This window comes from Mangifera indica, chromosome 19 (genome assembly GCF_011075055.1).
Source record: "Mangifera indica cultivar Alphonso chromosome 19, CATAS_Mindica_2.1, whole genome shotgun sequence".
NCBI classification, from domain to species: domain Eukaryota; kingdom Viridiplantae; phylum Streptophyta; class Magnoliopsida; order Sapindales; family Anacardiaceae; genus Mangifera; species Mangifera indica.
The window spans coordinates 6,363,876-6,382,065 of record NC_058155.1 but is presented as its reverse complement, the minus strand read 5'-3'; the positions used below and the strand labels follow the sequence as shown (position 1 = coordinate 6,382,065).

General features: G+C 32.9%; 2 protein-coding genes across 4 annotated transcripts; both read right to left on the bottom strand.

Annotated features, from left to right (window-relative positions):
• Nucleotides 1–375: 375 nt before the first annotated feature.
• LOC123203102 lies at nt 376–4,020 on the bottom strand. Of its 2 annotated transcripts, none has more exons than XM_044619281.1 (5): nt 3,887–4,020; nt 2,136–2,386; nt 1,938–2,053; nt 1,435–1,839; nt 376–738 (listed from the first exon to the last, which is right to left on the bottom strand). In XM_044619281.1, the coding sequence occupies exons 2-5, from the start codon at nt 2,272–2,274 to the stop codon at nt 670–672; spliced, it is 729 nt and encodes a 242-aa protein (XP_044475216.1). In that variant the 5' UTR covers nt 2,275–2,386; nt 3,887–4,020; the 3' UTR covers nt 376–669. The 2 variants fall into 2 exon arrangements, with proteins under 2 accessions (XP_044475216.1, XP_044475215.1); XM_044619280.1 differs by lacking the exon at nt 3,887–4,020 and adding an exon at nt 2,496–2,762.
• Nucleotides 4,021–13,167: 9,147 nt separating this feature from the next.
• LOC123203492 (G-box-binding factor 4) lies at nt 13,168–17,973 on the bottom strand. Of its 2 annotated transcripts, none has more exons than XM_044619844.1 (4): nt 16,967–17,969; nt 16,808–16,879; nt 14,945–14,974; nt 13,168–13,794 (listed from the first exon to the last, which is right to left on the bottom strand). In XM_044619844.1, the coding sequence occupies exons 1-4, from the start codon at nt 17,693–17,695 to the stop codon at nt 13,714–13,716; spliced, it is 912 nt and encodes a 303-aa protein (XP_044475779.1). In that variant the 5' UTR covers nt 17,696–17,969; the 3' UTR covers nt 13,168–13,713. The 2 variants fall into 2 exon arrangements, 1 of the variants encoding a protein (XP_044475779.1); XR_006499307.1 differs by having other exon boundaries at nt 13,660–13,794; nt 14,819–14,974; nt 16,967–17,973.
• Between the last annotated feature and the right edge of the window lie 217 nt (nt 17,974–18,190).

Here is an 18,190-nt window from a genome sequence, read left to right as displayed (position 1 = left end):
AAGATATCTTCAACTTTCAAATAAATATGTCTTAAACTGAAATAGGAATATATCTATTATAATCACTGAAAGGTCAAAAATTATAACCCTGTCAGTTTGGATATAATTTATACTCAATAATCAACTATACAATAATAAAACATTACTCATCCTACAGTGTTAGTGTGTAGTACCTTCTCCCAAATATGTCCAAGGAAAAATAACAGGCAAGGGCCTTAGGAATTCAAAATGTGGTCAATGTTCCAATTGAGAAAAGCAAGAGAATAAAGAGGTGGGTCTCAAGAGGCAAAAAGGAAAAAGTAGGCAATCAATGGCATGGTAAACCAAATCTAATCACAGCTACACATCAAATCGCTACTTACTGATAAATGATGATTCCAAAGTAAAAATCAGAAAACATCAATCACTCTACCATACAATATGGTGAAAGTAAATTACATATTCTTATAATAATCATCTTTACTCTCTCTTAATAACCAAACCTACTACTGCTGATTACTACCAAGTAATTGTTTAATTGCTTTTATACAAACTTTAAAAATACACCCTTTTGAGGACATAATTGGATAATAATTCCAAATCACATAATGATACATAATTTATATACTCAATTATGTCTAAAGTATGTATATATAGGATTGCTCTTTTACAGATGACAGAATTTTCTTTTTACAGCATCAGGAAAAGGAAAACTACAAAAAAGATGACCATTTGACCTGCAAGAAACCCCACCGCCACCTGCATTTTCCACCCAACCAAACAAACTTTATGAAAAACAACTCCCAATCAACTATCCGTCAAACTATTCCCACTACATTTGTCACTTTTAACAAGTACCAATTAAGTTGAGAGTAAAAAAATGCGCAATTTGCCTCAAGTTCAACCCTCCATTTTCACACACTTTCTCACTTGAAAAAAAGAAAAATCATCTATATATGAAATATTGAAAATCTAGTTATAGACATTGGATTTTTCCGAATTAGCAGTCCTGACATGAGAAATGAACTAAAACAAAGCGATTCAATAAAATTTTCTGTGGCAAATTGTTTAAAAAAATTACTGCATTTCTCACTAAATAATGAAAATAAGAGCAATATGTGCGCGTTATTTTTGAGTTAACAATTATATATATAGATGATATATTATTATTTGATTAAGTAATTTTAAATTAACTATAAAAAAATATTTAATCACATGATTACACATTATTTATCTAATTGTATACTAAAAAATATGTATATAAAGTTTTATTGATTAAATAAATCTCATTTGTTTCAGAACTTACACAAACATATTTTGAAAGCATGATAACTGTAAAAAACTTTGACATTATATTAACCCTCTTAGTCTCAGAGATTTGTGAAATACATGAATAAATATTTGAGTCTTTATTTTTGTTAGTGTAAAATTTTGAATTTAATTGCATGAATGTACCTGTCTAGATTGGCCTGAAGTTGGAAGAGGTCTTATGGTAGCTGAATCCACTTCACCAGTAGGCAAAGGAATGGCAGGATTACTATTAATAAACGGCATGCCGCCTCCTGCATCCGGCACCAAAGATGGCACTGTCACAGGAGCAGTAGCGCCATGGCTCAACGGTGCTGAACCTGGAGAAACAGCCTCCTGGCGGGGGCGGAAAGGCCAGGGATATGCTGGAGAAGACGAAACAACACCACCTGAAACTGGTGCCGGAGCATCCATTGGAGGGTGCTGTGGAGAAATGGTACTTGCATTTTGGGGTAATGAGACCTCTATGGCGAGCTTTTGAGAGGCTTGGCACGTTTTGAAAGAGCCATTGTTGAACGTGAAGTAGAAGAAACCAGTGCGTGAAGGATGCCACTTCATAATTTGAGTTCAAAAAAAATATTTTTCAGCCAAATTCCTAAGCAGCCACCATAAAAAAAAAAAAAAAAAAACAAGATTTTTGAGACACTTGCCGTATAAGAGGTGGAGTTGGGCTCGGTGAGAAGAGTAGCTTGAGTGAAATTGCAGAGATTACAGGCATTCTTGTTCTTAAAAATGTAGAGGTTGTAGTTATACTTGTGTTTGAAAACTGAAAGAAAAGAGATAAAGTGGGAGTCAGTTATATAAGTAGGCAGAAAAAACAAAGAAAACATGAAAACAAAACTACTTACTGATGAAGTCTCCTACATGAACGGTTGGGCTCTTCCACTCTGAAACACCATCAACAAGAATGGCTGTGGACTGAGAAGGTTGAGATAAAAGAGGGAGAACAGAGAGGAAGAAGAAGAGAAGGAAGGATGAGATCTTCATGAAGTGAAGTGAGGGTAGTTTTAGTAAGGTGAAAAAGATGAAGAAGGGTGAATGATATGATTAGATTTCAAGCGGGTTGAGGCCTTTGTGACTTTATCTCGCTGGCAGGCAACTGGATCACAGAGAAAGAAGAAAAGGTTTTTGCACATTAAAGAAAAAGAAAAAAAATTTTGAGAAATGTGGATGCCTAACAGTAATGTTACCATTACCATACAGTTTACCTTCAGATTTTGACATATTTATTGAATGAAAATTCTTGCAGATAGTATTTCCCTTAAAACCTGAATTCTTGTTTACTAAAGCATTGAAACACATATTGATGAACTCTCAGGGTTTTTTGAGTGGCAAAAGTATGGGATTTCGAACATGAGAGTAAGTATTCTAATCCCTTTCGATAATATTTCAAAAACAAACTCTTAATTTACGTGGGTCTTCAACAAAGAAGAGCATTGAATGAACATGGAAGACAGAGATGGAACTGGGAGATTGTGACTGATTTATTATTTTTTAAACAGTAAAAGTTGGAATGATTCTGTTTGTGAAAAAACAAACCTCTTCAACTTTAAAAAAGGTGAGATGATGAGATGAAATGAAATAAATTTTGAATTGAATTGGGTTGTCACTGTAAAAAATGGTGGGGATTATTATTCTAAAATGATTAGCTTTGTGATTATTAGTCTTTTAGGTACAATAGCAAATGTTTGTTTCTGGGGAGGTGGGGAATCAGGAATCTAATTCACTTTCTTTTATGAAATCTTTATCTTTTCTTCACTTCTTTATTGCTTTGTTTAATATATAATGGTGCTCATATTTTGAGGTTTTTTGAGGGAATAAAATTTGACTTCTACAGGGAAACATTACTGATAAATATGCAAGTTGGAAACCAGAAACATGTCCATATTACAGACAAACTGAAAGCAGAAACACTTATCAATTTGTGTACCATGGAGAATTAACTAAGAATTCATGAGTTGTTTATTTATATAAAAAAATATATATGCCTTTACGACACACAAGATGAATATTCCCAAGATTCTCACACTAAAAACTTTCCCGGAAAACTACAAGGCAGGATGTACTATCTTAAAAATTTAAATAACTTAAAAACAAGATTTAATTGCAGAGATATACAAGATTCTTCTGAAGAGAACTGCTCTCTCAAAGGAGTAGAATTCTCTTCATGTCACATACAATATTATTTTTTTAATCCTCTCTCTTCCTAATTTTCTAAAACAGAGGACCTGAAAACAATTACAAAGGGGTAAATATTTTGTCAAAGAAATGGTAGTGTTGGAAGTAGGGGAAATTGACAAAGACAAGATTAATATGACAATAAGAACAAGAACAAAAGGGCTTCGGGAAAATGACATAAAGTGACTTAAGATACTACAAGATTTTTCTCAGTATTAAAGACAAAAACCAACACTTGCCCTCCAATTTTTATTTCCTTGAACCATAACATTTTATATATATAAAACAAATTCTAGAGTATATTGAAAGAACAATTAACAGTAAAAAGATAATGGGAATGGGATTGAGGGTAACGCAAGTGCTTTTGAAAAAGGAGTAATGCTATATGTTGGAAATTAAATACATGATTGAATTTACATACCCGAAATATAAATTGAGCTATTGATGATGATCCGAAGCTTGATCATGATCTGAAATGTGATGATTAGATTTCAACAATCCAATTTGCTTTAATGTACTGTCGAGATTAATTCTCTGTGTGTTCTTTTTTCTGTGAAAAAAGATAAGAGAGGAGAACAGAATTTTTGGTTTCTATGCTTTAGTTTATGTGCTTGGGGAGTTGAGAGTGGCAGTTTTTGGGACTTTAAATATAGTCCCAACTAACCTCAACTTTTCTCAATTGCCATGAGCAATATTGTAAAAATGTTATTATTTATATTGGACATAAGTCGAGTCAATCAATCATGGGTGAATCCAGTTTAATATCTCTCACTTACACATGATAGATGATCTGGACTAAATACTTATACATAGAAATCTCACACAACAATATATTTCATACTTATAAATGTATAATGTGACTTTACGACCAATATGCATTTGAGAGTTAATTACTATACATTTGTTAGAAATAATATAGTCATTTCAACCTAAAATATATATATACATACATACATAAATAAATAAATAAATAAATATATATATATATATATATATATATATATATATATATATATATATATATATATATATATATATATGTAAAACTAAAATAATTTGTTAGTCTAGTTGTACTCTAAACTTATTTAATAACACCAACTTTAATCCATAAAAAATAATTGTGTTATTTTCTTATGTATCTATAATTAAGTTATATCTCTCATATAAGTGACAAGATCGGTTGACCAATGGACATACGTAATAGATAAGTCTTCCCCTTTTACTTGAAATTTTTAATTTAAATTTAACTATTTTTTTAGTCATGTTTTATAAATCATATCACATGTAGTCAAATGTGTTAAACTAAAATAACAAACACTAATAATAAATATCGAATAACAATAATGAGTCTAAGGATACCAACATGAGGTAAGCCTTATGTAACAGTCCTCTCCTAAAACATACCCTAACACGGAATATGCCCAAAGAGACATAAACTACTTGATTTCTTAATTAAAAACAACGCAATTCAAGAGCATGTAATTAATTCACTTATATTTAAAAACGTGCAAAATGTGTAAATTGAATAAATACTTTAAAATCCTCCATTATTACAAATCAAGTGTTTGAAAGCAATCAAAAATCCATAACATGCATAATTAAAAACATAAACATATAAATGACATAAATTCTGAAAATGTTGATTTTGCCTTTTACCCCTATGCAACAACTTGACTGAACCGCTAGTCTTTCACATGCCCTGTTACTCATCTTTACCTACAAAACTACAAAAAACAAAGCGTGAGTGAAAACACTTAATAAATAAATGACCTCTTGGCATATAGCAAAACATAACTAAAATTGGCGTTCTAATGCTGGAGATTTTACATGGTCATAACTTGGCACCCTTATGCCTTAAAATAGGTAATCTCACATAGTCTAGTAAGGCCTAAATTGAACTCGACATATATGAAGCTTTAGTGAAAACAAATGACACCTTGCATGTCTACTCATTATTATGTCTTGTGCACAAGCCAAACAGCTAGTGGGCTAGCTAACTGTGATACCCTGGTCACACAGAAAAATCTAGTGATAGTCCCTCCATTGCCGCGTATGCTAACTGTGGAATTGTTATCTAAAAATCATTTTTGGATGACCTTTACCACTAGTACGTATATGATGCATCCCATTGACCACATGTACGTATGTAATGCATTCCGTTGACCATGTGAGAAACTAACTGAAATGTCACAATCCTTTACCGTGCACACCTGAACTATATGGCTAATGCACTTTGATGCCAAGTACATGATGCACTTATGGGTATCTATCTTTCATTAAGCCCTATCGTTTTCACATATCTCGCTACTTACACACTTAGCTAGTAGTTATCTAGATGTGTACCACTTACCTTAACTTTCCTAATTTTTTACTAGAATTTGACTCAGTCAGGGTCTATCTCGTCTTCCATATAGTCAGATACTTATTCTATGTCTAACTATCTTTTATTACCTTATTAAGGTCTTTTATTCTCTCTATTTCCTCTTTCTCCTATATGTACACAACTTAAAGGTAAAATAGTTTTTTCCTCTTACTAAAGTATCTTATGCATATGTCTCTTAACCTTTCTTTCCCATGACCTTCACTTACAAAGGTGTGTTCTTATATCTTTCTATGCTTCTCCTTGGACTAAACACGGGGGCAAACTTTGTAAGGAACGAGCGTCTCTCTAATTTGATAATACTTGGTTGTTCTTCCTTTTACATCTATTGTTGGAGAAGTCATACACGGGGTGAGTATCCCATAACACACAATTGTGTAATGACCTCCTCAAGTCGAGCATGCTTATGCTTTATTGTTTTTCTTTTATTGGAAAATTTTGACACACGGGCTTGTGTTATCTACACACAGTCGCGTGTCACAAACCTGAGTTTCGTTCCTTACTGTTATCTATGATCTTTTGGCAAAACTCTGACAATCCATCAATCAAGGCTATCTATGTTAAACCTTTAAACATCCTAAATATTTTTTCTTTAACTTGAATTATGAAATACAAGGTCAAATTACCAAATCTTTAACACATTCAACAAGATTTCATGAATTCCATAAGCTTAAGACATATAATATGATGTACATCAATTCTTACATTTTATTGGCATAATCACAACATAAACTCTCTCGTAAATCATCAAGAACTATTATACAACGACTTCAAATTACTATTATACATGAGCAGCAAAGATTCATAAGTTTTACACAAAAATATTGAATTACAAAGCCAAGAAACCACCATGCTTAATACTCAAAATAATTCCTTGGCTGCACCTTAAAATTCGTCCCACAAAGAATTCATAACAAGCATCACACAGATTCTCCATGGTTTTCATAGCATGGCCAATTCCATCCCCTTGGGATTTCATCATGAATAACACAAAGTAAATAAATTCCACCCTTGCTACAACTTCAAGATTCATGCAAATAAAATCAGCCCCTAAAATCACACTCACAAGACAACAAAAAAATTCCCTAGTCTCACAACTTTGCATGGGTAAGCCTTCCTACAAACTTAGAACATGTAACCATGATCGTTAGCCAAAAATCTGCATGCCACCATGTTACCTACACAGCAAGATTCTAGCCTTAATTTCTTCCATATGGACACAATTCACACATGGAAAAAGAATAGCTCAATTGCTGGAAGAATTCTAATTAGCTCCATGAACGACGACCTAACATATTAGTACGAACAATATAAGACTACACATACCATGTGGGTGACATTAAAGGAAAAGCTTGGAGGAATCATTGTCTCCAAGCATGGGTAGTTAACTATCAAATTCGACACTTATAAAAAGGTCACCAATAAAACGTTAAAACGATATCTTAGAAAAATGTTAAATATGATAATGGAGCTGAAAACGATTGGGCATAACCTAACAGATGAACAACAAGTATAGACTGTTACACAATCTTTTCTTAACAGTTAGGAACATATAAAGGTCAACATGACCCATAATGAAAATATCAAGACCTTCTCAGACATTTCACGTTATCTTGAGCTAGAAAACAAGAACCTAGAAGTAGTTGGGCGGGTGCTCATGTATATATTACTAAATCCAATTCTAAGATATTTTCTAGCTTCAAGCGAAAACAACATAATTCCAAGAAAGAGAAGGAGATTGTTCAAGGACCGATGAATAAAAACAAGCAATTAAAATGAAAAAAGGGTAAACGCATTGGAAAAAGAGATAAGACCAAAATGACTTGCTATAATTATGGCAATAAGGGTCATTTTACCAGTGAATGCACGAAGCCAAAAAAGGTATTGTCTCATTCTATCTCAAATTATGAAATTTATATTTCTAGTATTGTTTTATTAATTGAATCTTATTTATATGGACTATAAACTCAAGAGTCACAAACTATGTAGCTTGCGACAAAGGAGCTTTTGTAAAGTTTCATTGAATCTTAAGAGAGACACGATAAATTTATGTAAGCAACAATACAAAATTTTAAATGAAAGGGATTGACACATGTAAATTAGTTTTATGAGGTAATCAGACCTTATATCTACATAAAGTACTATAAGGACCAGAAATTTGGCAAAATTTGGTTTTTATGTTTGTTCTTTTAAAATTAAGATATAACTTACATTTCTCTGGAGCAGGACTGAGAGAAATGTAAATTACATTCTAACTCTAAAAGAACAAGCACAAATACCAAATTTCACTGAATTTGTGGAGCATATGGGATTTCATGTAGGGATAAGGTCTGCCACCTCACAAAACTAATTTGCATGTGTATATCTCATTCACTTTAACTTTTGTATTATTACCTATATAAATTCATCGTATCTCTTTCGGGATTTGACGAAACTCTACAAAAGCTTCCCTATCACGAGCTATATGGTCTATAAGTCTTAACTCTATAGTCCACATAATAAGATTCAATTAATGAAACAATACTAGAAACATAAATCTCATAATTTGAGAGAGAATGAGACAATACATTTTTTGGCTTTGTGCACTTACAGGGTAAGTAACCTTTCTTGCCACAGTTATAGCAAGTCATTTTGGTCTTATCTTTCTTTCCAGTGCACTTACCTCTTTTGCATTTGAATTACTTGTTCTTATTCATCAGTCCTTGAACAATCTCCTTCCCTTTCTTAGACTTACGCCACTTTTACTTGAAGCCAAAGAATTTCTTAGAGTTAGACTCAGCAACATATGCATAAGCACATAGTCTAGTTGCTTCTAAGCGCTTATTTTCTACCTCAAGATGACGAGCAATGTCTAAAAATGTCCTGATATTTTTATTATGGATCATGTTGACTTTCATGTTTTCCCAACTATCGGGAAGAGATTGTATAACAACATGTATTCACTGTTCATCTGTCAGGTTATACACAGTCGTTCTCAACTCTGTTATCATATTCAACATTTCCCTCATATGTTGTTTCATCATTTTATTGGCAACCTTTTATAAGTGTTGAATTTGATAGTTAACTACCTAAGCTTGGAGACATTGGTTCTTCCAAATTTTTCCTTTAATGTCACCCACATGGCATATGTAGTCTTATATTGTTTGTACTCATATGTTAGGTTGTCATTCATATAACCAATTGGAATTTCTCGAGCAATCAAGCTATTCTTTTTTCACATGTCCTATGTGTCCATATCATGCTTGTGTTAGATATTATTATGATGTTGGCTATTAGCTAACTGGGGCTATTTCATTTCTTGATTCATGACCTCCAAAACCTCTTGTTTGTCAAATACGTAATGCATTTTCAAACATCAGATATTATTATTGCCCCATACAATTTCTCTCTTATTCAAATCAGCAATAATATTTTTATATGTTATTGTTTATATGACTACATAGACATATTAAACACAACATTAACTAATGAATAGATATATAGATATATATATATATATATATATATATATATATATATATATATATATATATATATATATATATATATATATATATATATATATATATATATATATCTATTGTCACAATTGTGCATTAAAATTAAAAAATATCTCCCGTAAGATATATAATTAAAAGTTTACTATATTTTCAATAATCTTTTATGGTTTAAATGATCAATATTTTAAAATTTAATCCAATTGTGTCAATGTTAATTCTATAAGAAAATTTTATTAAATTCTATCAATCTCAGAATTCCCACAAAACAACATAACAATTGTTGAATGAATAAACAAATAGAAATAACAATGATGTGTGTGTCTGTAATGCAATAACATTCATCACAAGAAAAAGAAATTCTAATGTTATAGGATTATACACATGAAACCTTATCATTTCAACTATGACAAGGGCCAACTTCTAAACTATTCTTAATCGATGCTTATAAGCATTAAAACATGGAATTCTAACTATTAATTAATCTTCATAACTATAGTTTGGTCTCCAATCATTTTGAAGAAAAACCATTTCTTGTTTCCCAACAATCCTTGGAGTTACTTTATCCACGATAGAGTTCTTATATTGTTTGCGATACCTTATGTGTCTCGCACTTCATTGATTTGAGAGAATAGAAAAAGCTGTGGATTTTTTTACATTTATCTTCACTCTTTAGCAAGTTGTAATCCTTCCACATAATCCCAAAAATTATTTGCTTTCTTGTTTCAGGCAAGATTAATTATTGTAAGAGTCAAATGATCAAACATAGACATCAATAGAGCATATATCCTCTCATTTTGGGTTAAGAATATGCACTTATATTTTAAATTTTTATATCTCTCATCCATAGTCCCAATGTGTGCATTTAGATTGTGAGATGACATCATCCTAAAGTTTAGATAATAGGTCTTAGTCAACATATTCATCCTATACATGAAAAATTGACAAGAATAAATTACACATGCATAATAACACAAACAAATATATATTAACATGTTATTTTGCACTATATAATTAAACGCATATGTTCAGAAATACCATTACGAGTTTGCTTAAGACGAAAAGAGGTCATTCAAGCTTTTATGTGAAATGGGAGCCCCTAGATTTGAGTCTACATGCCAATTCGAGCTTGAACGCATTGCCACGCATTGGAATTAGCTCTCACATGTTGCCATGTGCTAAAACAGTGTTCCTACATACTGTCATGTGCTAGAACAATGTCACACATGCCAAAAAAAAAAGTTCTTCACATGCCATTGAAGGACTTCGATCGGTGGCCAGTCAAACATGGACGATTGAGTAGTCAACCAACCATTAGGTGTTGACTCAGATTGAGCTATCCAATTGCCATGTAAGTTGACCCATTGACCAACGGGCTTAGACAACATATTAACCAATAAGTCAAATAATCAAGTTTTTCCAACTCAATTGCAACCCATATGTGCATAAAAAATCCTAACCTTTCGATCAGTTCAATTGGTTGTCTTCCAACCATCGAACGACAATGAAAGGTTGGGGCTTTTATAAAGCTCTAGCCAACAATCCTACTCAAACCAAATTCCAACAAAAACTCCGTGAAATCTAACAAGACTAAAGCATTAAAGGTAACGGTTTTTCAATAATTTTTGGCTTTGATTTCATAGATTTAGGGCTAAATTCAACGTAATTTTAAATGCAAATCATGTAAAAATCATTCAAGATTCCTCCTAACATGATTCAAGTCACCAATTTCATATAATTCGCATAAATTGAATATAAACCCCAAATCCAAATTTAATAAAATTAGGCCATAAAAATCAAGACAATCCATAATCAATTTCCACATAAACACAAGCATGATTTTAGGTCAATCATCAACCTAATTTCCACGTTCTGATACCAATATTGAAAATTAAATATAAAATCAAGTTTACATACCTAGAATATAAACGAGTGATTGATGATGATCCAAAGCATAATGATTAGATTTCCACAACCTAATTTTCTTTAATGTACTGTTGAGATTAATTCTCTGAGTGTGATTTCTTCTATGAAAAATGATAAGAGAGGAGAACAGTATTTTTGTTTTCTACATTTTAGTTTACATGCCTAGGGAGTTGAGAGCGACAACTTTTGAGACTTTAAATATAATCCCAACTGCCCTCAACCTTCCTCAATTGTCATGAGCAATATTGTAAAAATGGGTCAGATCAACCTCTCATGGGTGGACCAACCTCAATATTATAAGTATCCATTTTAAATACAAATAAATACACACATAATATGTCACGATGAGATTTGACGTTATTTTATCTTTAATTCAAAATTACCTTAATATTTGATAATACACATCAAATATATAACTATTCATATACTCAAAATAAATATATTAATTTTATTATTAAAAAAGTATTATTATCCCCGAGACTTAAATTTTGATTGTGATAAATATAATATAAACTAGCTTCCACAGCTGCCCTTCTATTTCATAAAAATTTCTCAAACCTCCCCTTTGCATCGTTTATTAATAAGAAAGATAAATCTCCTTCAATATCCTTCTTCAATGTAAACAATACTGCATAATAAATGGACTTATAAAGATTATAAAAAAAAAAAATCTATAAAGCGAAATTTCCCTGCACTCCCTTTTATAATCTCTCTCTCTTTAAAAGCTTCTATAACAAAAGTTCCCCTACCTCTGGCTGCGCAAAAAATCCGTACACCTGCAGCACAAGATACCTGCTGAATTGTTGGGTGTTCATCTTCAAAAACTTAACTGTGATTAGGCACAAGGGTTGAAATCAAAATAAGTTGGTTTGATAACACCCTGACCTCTCCTTTATTTTTTTCCTTACTAGTTACAGTGGCTTGTACTTAACCGCATTCACTAAGAAAGGTGTGGGACAAATTTTTAAAATGTCAGGGGAGTTGTAAGATACTGTTCTAACCCTGTAGGGTGTCAACAAAACTCAGAACTTAAAGGCAGTTAAGTGATAATAACCCTTTGAAAAACAATAAAATTATATACACTTATAACAAATATTAATTTGGATATCAATAATAATATCTTACTATATAACTAAATAATTTTGAATAAATGATAAAATAATATCTAATTACACGATAATATATTATTATTGATGTTTAAATTAGTACTCATTATAAGTGTTTATACCGTCACTCGTTAAAAAAAGGCATATGCAAAAGAAGAGGGTCAAAAGTGCTTATAAATAAAATTTTCAGAAGCAGTTGCCTCGGAACAGGAGGACAAAACTTTAGATGAGCACCTGCAGGCTGCCGCTCTTTCATTTCCATCAACGGGAGCATCTACCTGGAGGCTACATCAACTGTTAAAACACATTTATTGTTGCTGGGAAACTCTCCTATTCTTAGTTATGCCTCTGTATAAAGGTTTACAAGAAACTAAGATTTGATTTGAATCAAGTCAAACTTAAGCTCAACACAATTTGCAAAAATAGAGCTTGAGCTCAAGCTCGTTACAAACAAGCTTAAGCTTGACTCGTTTCGAGCTCGAGCTTTAACTAACTTATTATTAAAATGACGTCATTTTAATACGTATTGATCAAAATGATATTGTTTTATATCAAAATTTTTAATTTATGAATTTAACGAACAACTCAAGCTTATTTAGGATTGGCACGTTTCGGACTCGCTCGAGCTCAAACGAGTTTGGTTCAAATCCAGCCGTACAAGAAACTAATTTCAATCATATCGATGACGAGAAAAAGGAATCAAACTGATCTGAATGCAGAAAATTTATAAATCTACAGATTCATATTGAACTAGTAATCAATATAGATTAGCAAATAATTTGGCGTCCTTCGCTTGATAGAAATTGGGTTTTCTCAAGTCCCAAAGCTTTATTCACATGTCAGAAAATATTACATGAGATTTCCCAGAATTGGCATAAATTTGTCACAAAGGAACAAATTTTCCAGAAAATTCACAAAGTAAATCTCACCAATCTATACTGTGTTAAAGAGTTGACATTACTCATCCACACATAAATACAGCATACTAATCTGGAATCTTTTGTTTCTCAAAACATATCAGCAATTTTAAGAGACAAGTTATGCATTGCAACAACCCCTAACTACATAAATCTACTTACTCCATATACATTATCTCACTAGGTGCAATGCATCTCTCTCTCTCTCTCATTTAATGGTAAGGAATTCTCAATGACTCAGAAAACAGAATCTATTTTCACCTGTATTAATAATAATCAGTTCTACTGCTCTCTTACGATCATCTGGTTGAAATGGTACGTTTAAAATAAAGATATTTCACTGAAATGAAGTTGGAGCCATACTTCATACCTAGGTCAGCAAAAGGTCTTTGTTTTGCATTACACACCGAACAAAACATGACCTACCACTCCATGGTGCGAACTCTCCGAAGAATACGAGGTTGTCTTTGCTTCTCAACAACTGGAACCACTTTTTCCATGAGCTACAGGAAAAATCAACAACAAAATCAGATATGGAGTAACTCACTTTACTAGGTCCTACTAATTTAATGTCTCCCATCTATCCTGTTCCTCATTTTTTCTCAGTAAGGACAAGATAAAACTAAATCAAACCCAGTTTCCTTCAAATCATAATATAAGTAAACCAGTTTCCTTCACATAAGCTCTTCTCACAGTTTCTAATAAATGAAATTAGTAAATTTTACAGGGGAACCCATGCAAACATAATTTTCTTAAGCACAATAAGATGTTGACGTAGGAGACTCAAGAATAAAATTGTACACCACAAAATTTATTAGTCGGGGAACATCTAGAAAACTTTCCCAGGCCTAAGAAAAATAAAACCAATAAACTCAGGGATGTAAGTCGAGGGCCATTTCATTTTATCAATCCCTTGCATTTGTTCAGGTCCAACAATCATCAAAATCCAAACATATGACAACAATTACATGTTCAACAATTTACTCATACAATAAAAAATGCATATTGAAGACAAATGGTCCTTAAGGTTAGATTATTTAAAGAAAAATACTTCCAAGGATGACCTAACTAGATTCATAAGTACTTGGATAAGAGATAATGATAAATTTTGATAACGCCATGAGAGTTGTATCATAGATAAGGGCTCTGAAAGAGAAACATGTTGCATCAAAAAACTAAACCAATCAAACCTATTTAACTTTCTACAGTTTTGTGTTCATGCAATTTAAAACATTTGTATTTGATGAAGTTCAGAGATTTATCATAGCACAAAAACCAAACTAAAATAATTAATAATATATACTATTACAAAATTAAAAAACATTAAAGAAGATAACATGTAATAATCAGTTATATTTAATTTACAAAACTAATTTTTTTCATTTAAAGTGATCCAAATCATAATGATTACAGATGATATAACATATTAAGATTTTCTAAAGTTTGTATGCTTACTAACAAAGCTATCATTCTCAACACATAATTGTTCAATTATGCTGGTCCTTTATTACAAATATACTTGCAAACCTGAATATAGCTCAGATGTGTATATCTCCTGTTTAATTCCTGAATTACTTCATCATTAACCTGAAGATTATTTCCTCATACCAAATGCAATGATAGGCCATTTTGAAGAAGAGGATAAAACTCTACCTGCTTATACCTTTCCTTGGTCCTCTCAGCCTGCACATGAAGATTTTGGTTAGTCAGGATTAAGAAAAACCAAATTGACAACACGGCTTGAAGAAAACTGACACAGAATACATGGTCCTAAACATCAATTGAAAAAAATAGTACAACTTGAACAAATGACAACATATTTCTGTTCACTTATACAACACAAATTTAACTATCATATAAATCAAACTGGACATAAGTAGAATCTAAACCATATTGCACCACCAAACAATAGAGTATAAATATATACAAATTCAATATAACAACATTTTTTGACTGCAACTGAATCAGTAATAACTCACCTACCGACCTACACTAAGTTGATATATATTTTTTAAAGTATGAATCAGATGCAAAAACATATAATAATGATAGAAAATGTTATAACAAAGCTAAATTTATCTAAGGCTCTCATGGCTACTCTCATTGAGACATTATGTATCAGTTTCAATAAAAAGGGGAGGTCTGAACAAAACAATAAAGAGAGTGACTCATAACAAAAGTTCTTCCATTTTTAAACCCATTTCACCCAAAACTACATCCATCCTAACCAATCAGACAAACAATTTTCAATCTCTTTTTTAAACCTGGTCTTCTCTCCTACTTACTGGCATTACAAACCTCTATAAACACCATAAACAATAAGAGAAGTGTAGTGTAACATGCATACACACTATTTCTGGAAACAGTGACATAATCATCATCACATTGTCTTTATATACTTCCAGACAAACTTAGGAAATCAAAACCAAATGTGCATCAACAGAGCCAACAGAAAACGAATATGCATTGGATTGGCTCCTTGGACCATCTAATAAGAGGAGCCAAAAATTTCCTATCAACTTAATTGATGAAGTTTGAGAGATCCAGAGGGTTTCAAATTTCAAATTTCAATTAGGGACCAATGGCTTAACAAAAGAACAGAGCATAATGAAGAAATACAGCTTTTGATGTTGTCATGACATTGTCACTGTGATGGTCCAAACCAACTTATTCAATGTGCATTAAAACAATGAGGTTTAGTTCTCCAAGAAAAGGTTAATGAACTAAATCAATTCATATTTCATAACCGTAAAGAGGTTCTTGACTTTGCCATCTGTACCTAACATTACAGAGACTGACCAGACAAGTCAAGGCACACCAATATATGGAATTGAAAAACATGAGATCGAGGAGACCTAGAATATGAAAATAAGAGATTAAAAGGGAAAAGCATATTTCTTGATAGTAAAAATACCAAATTACTTAAAAACTTAGGGATAAGAATACATTTGTGTTTCATAACTTGACCAAATAACCCACATAGAATAAGATATATAGCAATGTCACAAAAGGAACACAAATGCACTATGTTTGATATCTGCTTTTAGTGTATGATCCACTCTTCCATCCAAAAATAAATAAATAAATAAAATCATACAAATATGCACAAATATCTAATATATGTGCTTACACAGCAGAATACCAGGCAGCTAAGCATAATTGTGCTCACACAGCACAATAACATTGAACTCATAACTAGTGAAACCATTTGAAAATCTACTGATCATAAATGATACTATTTGAGATAAAAATTTATATATTTGCTAAATTGCCTGCCACATAATTTCAAATTACTCATTAATCTTGATCAATATTTCTCCAATGAACAATGGCAATTTCTCAAAATGGGTTACCTGAAATCAAAACAGAGAATAACATAACCAAACAACCAAAGCATAAGAACCTCAGATACTATATAACTATCACCAATATAAAAAATGTAGTATAGAATGTAGCTAAAAGCACAATCAAATAAACAGTAATCCTTAATTCAGATCATTCTACCAGTAGAATTACCTTCTCTTTCAACAGACACTCATTCTCCTCCTCCAACCTCACCGCCAATGACTCCAATTCCACTTGATAGGCCTGCAAAAAGTAAATAAACAAATAATATAAAAAAAAAATTTCCTAAGAAACAAAATAATTTCCAAAAGAAAAAGCACAATCTTCAACCTGCTTCCTTTCCCTAGACCTTGCAGCGGACTCACGATTCTTGATCATCCTCCTCTGACGCTGCTGCGCCGCCTTATCCAAGGGCTCCAACATCACTCTCCCTCTCTTCCCTCTTCCTCCACTCATTCCACCACCACTACCAATCACTTCCACTCCATTTCCGAACCCCACAATCGCTCCCTCCACTTGAAAGGGACTCGGCGACGGGGCCAGATCAAAAGCATAGACCCCGCCACTCAAACGCTCCGTAATCGGCAACTTCACATCGACGTCAGCTCCACTTTCCTTCTCCACGTCATCGACAGCCCCGGTCTTCACCAAAAAATCCTCCAACGTCATCATCTCCTCCGGCGCCTCCTCCTTCATCTCCTTCTTCTCCCCCGAAACGATCTCTCTCCACACGTCATCTACACTCTTCCCCAAACTCATTGAAACGACACCGTTCTGCTCACCACTCTGATTATTAGTCCCATTATTACTACCAATAGTATGATCGTCCGTGTCGATCAACGTGATCTGCGCGTCGAGCAGAGTGGCATCCGTCGTCGTCGACGACATTGCCGTCGAGTTATAAACGTCGCGGAGAATTCCGTCCACCGTCATTGCTGAAGAGGGCGTTTGCTGCTGTGGTGATTGTTGTTGTTGAGTCTGCAGTTTTATAGAAGAAGGACGTTTGGAGAGATCCGAATTCCGCGAATTAGAAGATTTCATGATTTTAGAGGACGCCATTTCAGGAGTCCTCTAGTGAAAGATTCTCTCCCTTTGGAATTGGCTTCTTCAACGTGCAATGTTTGAATTAAAATAAAAAACTGTGTTTTATAGGGTTTGGGAACTGTTTTGGGGTCTCTGGTTGGTTTTCTGATGCTGTTGGGATCAGGGAAACTGGCTAACTGATGACTCAGTGAGTGTGATGGAGCGCGTGGAGTTCGTGGTGGTGCCGTGTTAGAGTGACGGTGGTGTGTGATGGTTGTAACGAAAGGGAGAGATATAGGCCGTGAGATTAAGAATTGATGGAAATGGATGGACAAGGGATGTGACATGTGGGTTTCATGTGTGATTTTTTATTTTGAGAGGTTAGGTTAGGGTGTCGTGTGGATTTGATAATGGTCGGTAAATTATTTATGATATTTGTAAAAGTGATGGGCTGTGGATTAAAGTGGCCCATTGTTAATTCAAGGCCAAATGTCTATTCCCACTCAAGGTTTAGTGTAAACCCACTCACTC

Excerpts from the sequence above, each read along its gene's own strand:
- LOC123203492 (XM_044619844.1), bottom strand. The coding sequence starts at position 17,695 with ATGGCGTCCTCTAAAATCATGAAATCTTCTAATTCGCGGAATTCGGAT. Across the intron at positions 16,880-16,966 it reads GGTCTAGGGAAAGGAAGCAG|GCCTATCAAGTGGAATTGGA; the intron begins GTTGAAGATTGT and ends TACTTTTTGCAG. Across the intron at positions 14,975-16,807 it reads AGTGTCTGTTGAAAGAGAAG|GCTGAGAGGACCAAGGAAAG; the intron begins GTAATTCTACTG and ends CTTCATGTGCAG.
- LOC123203102 (XM_044619281.1), bottom strand. The coding sequence starts at position 2,274 with ATGAAGATCTCATCCTTCCTTCTCTTCTTCTTCCTCTCTGTTCTCCCT. Across the intron at positions 2,054-2,135 it reads TCATGTAGGAGACTTCATCA|TTTTCAAACACAAGTATAAC; the intron begins GTAAGTAGTTTT and ends CTTTTCTTTCAG. Across the intron at positions 739-1,434 it reads CTTCAGGCCAATCTAGACAG|GTGGCGGTGGGGTTTCTTGC; the intron begins GTACATTCATGC and ends TGGAAAATGCAG.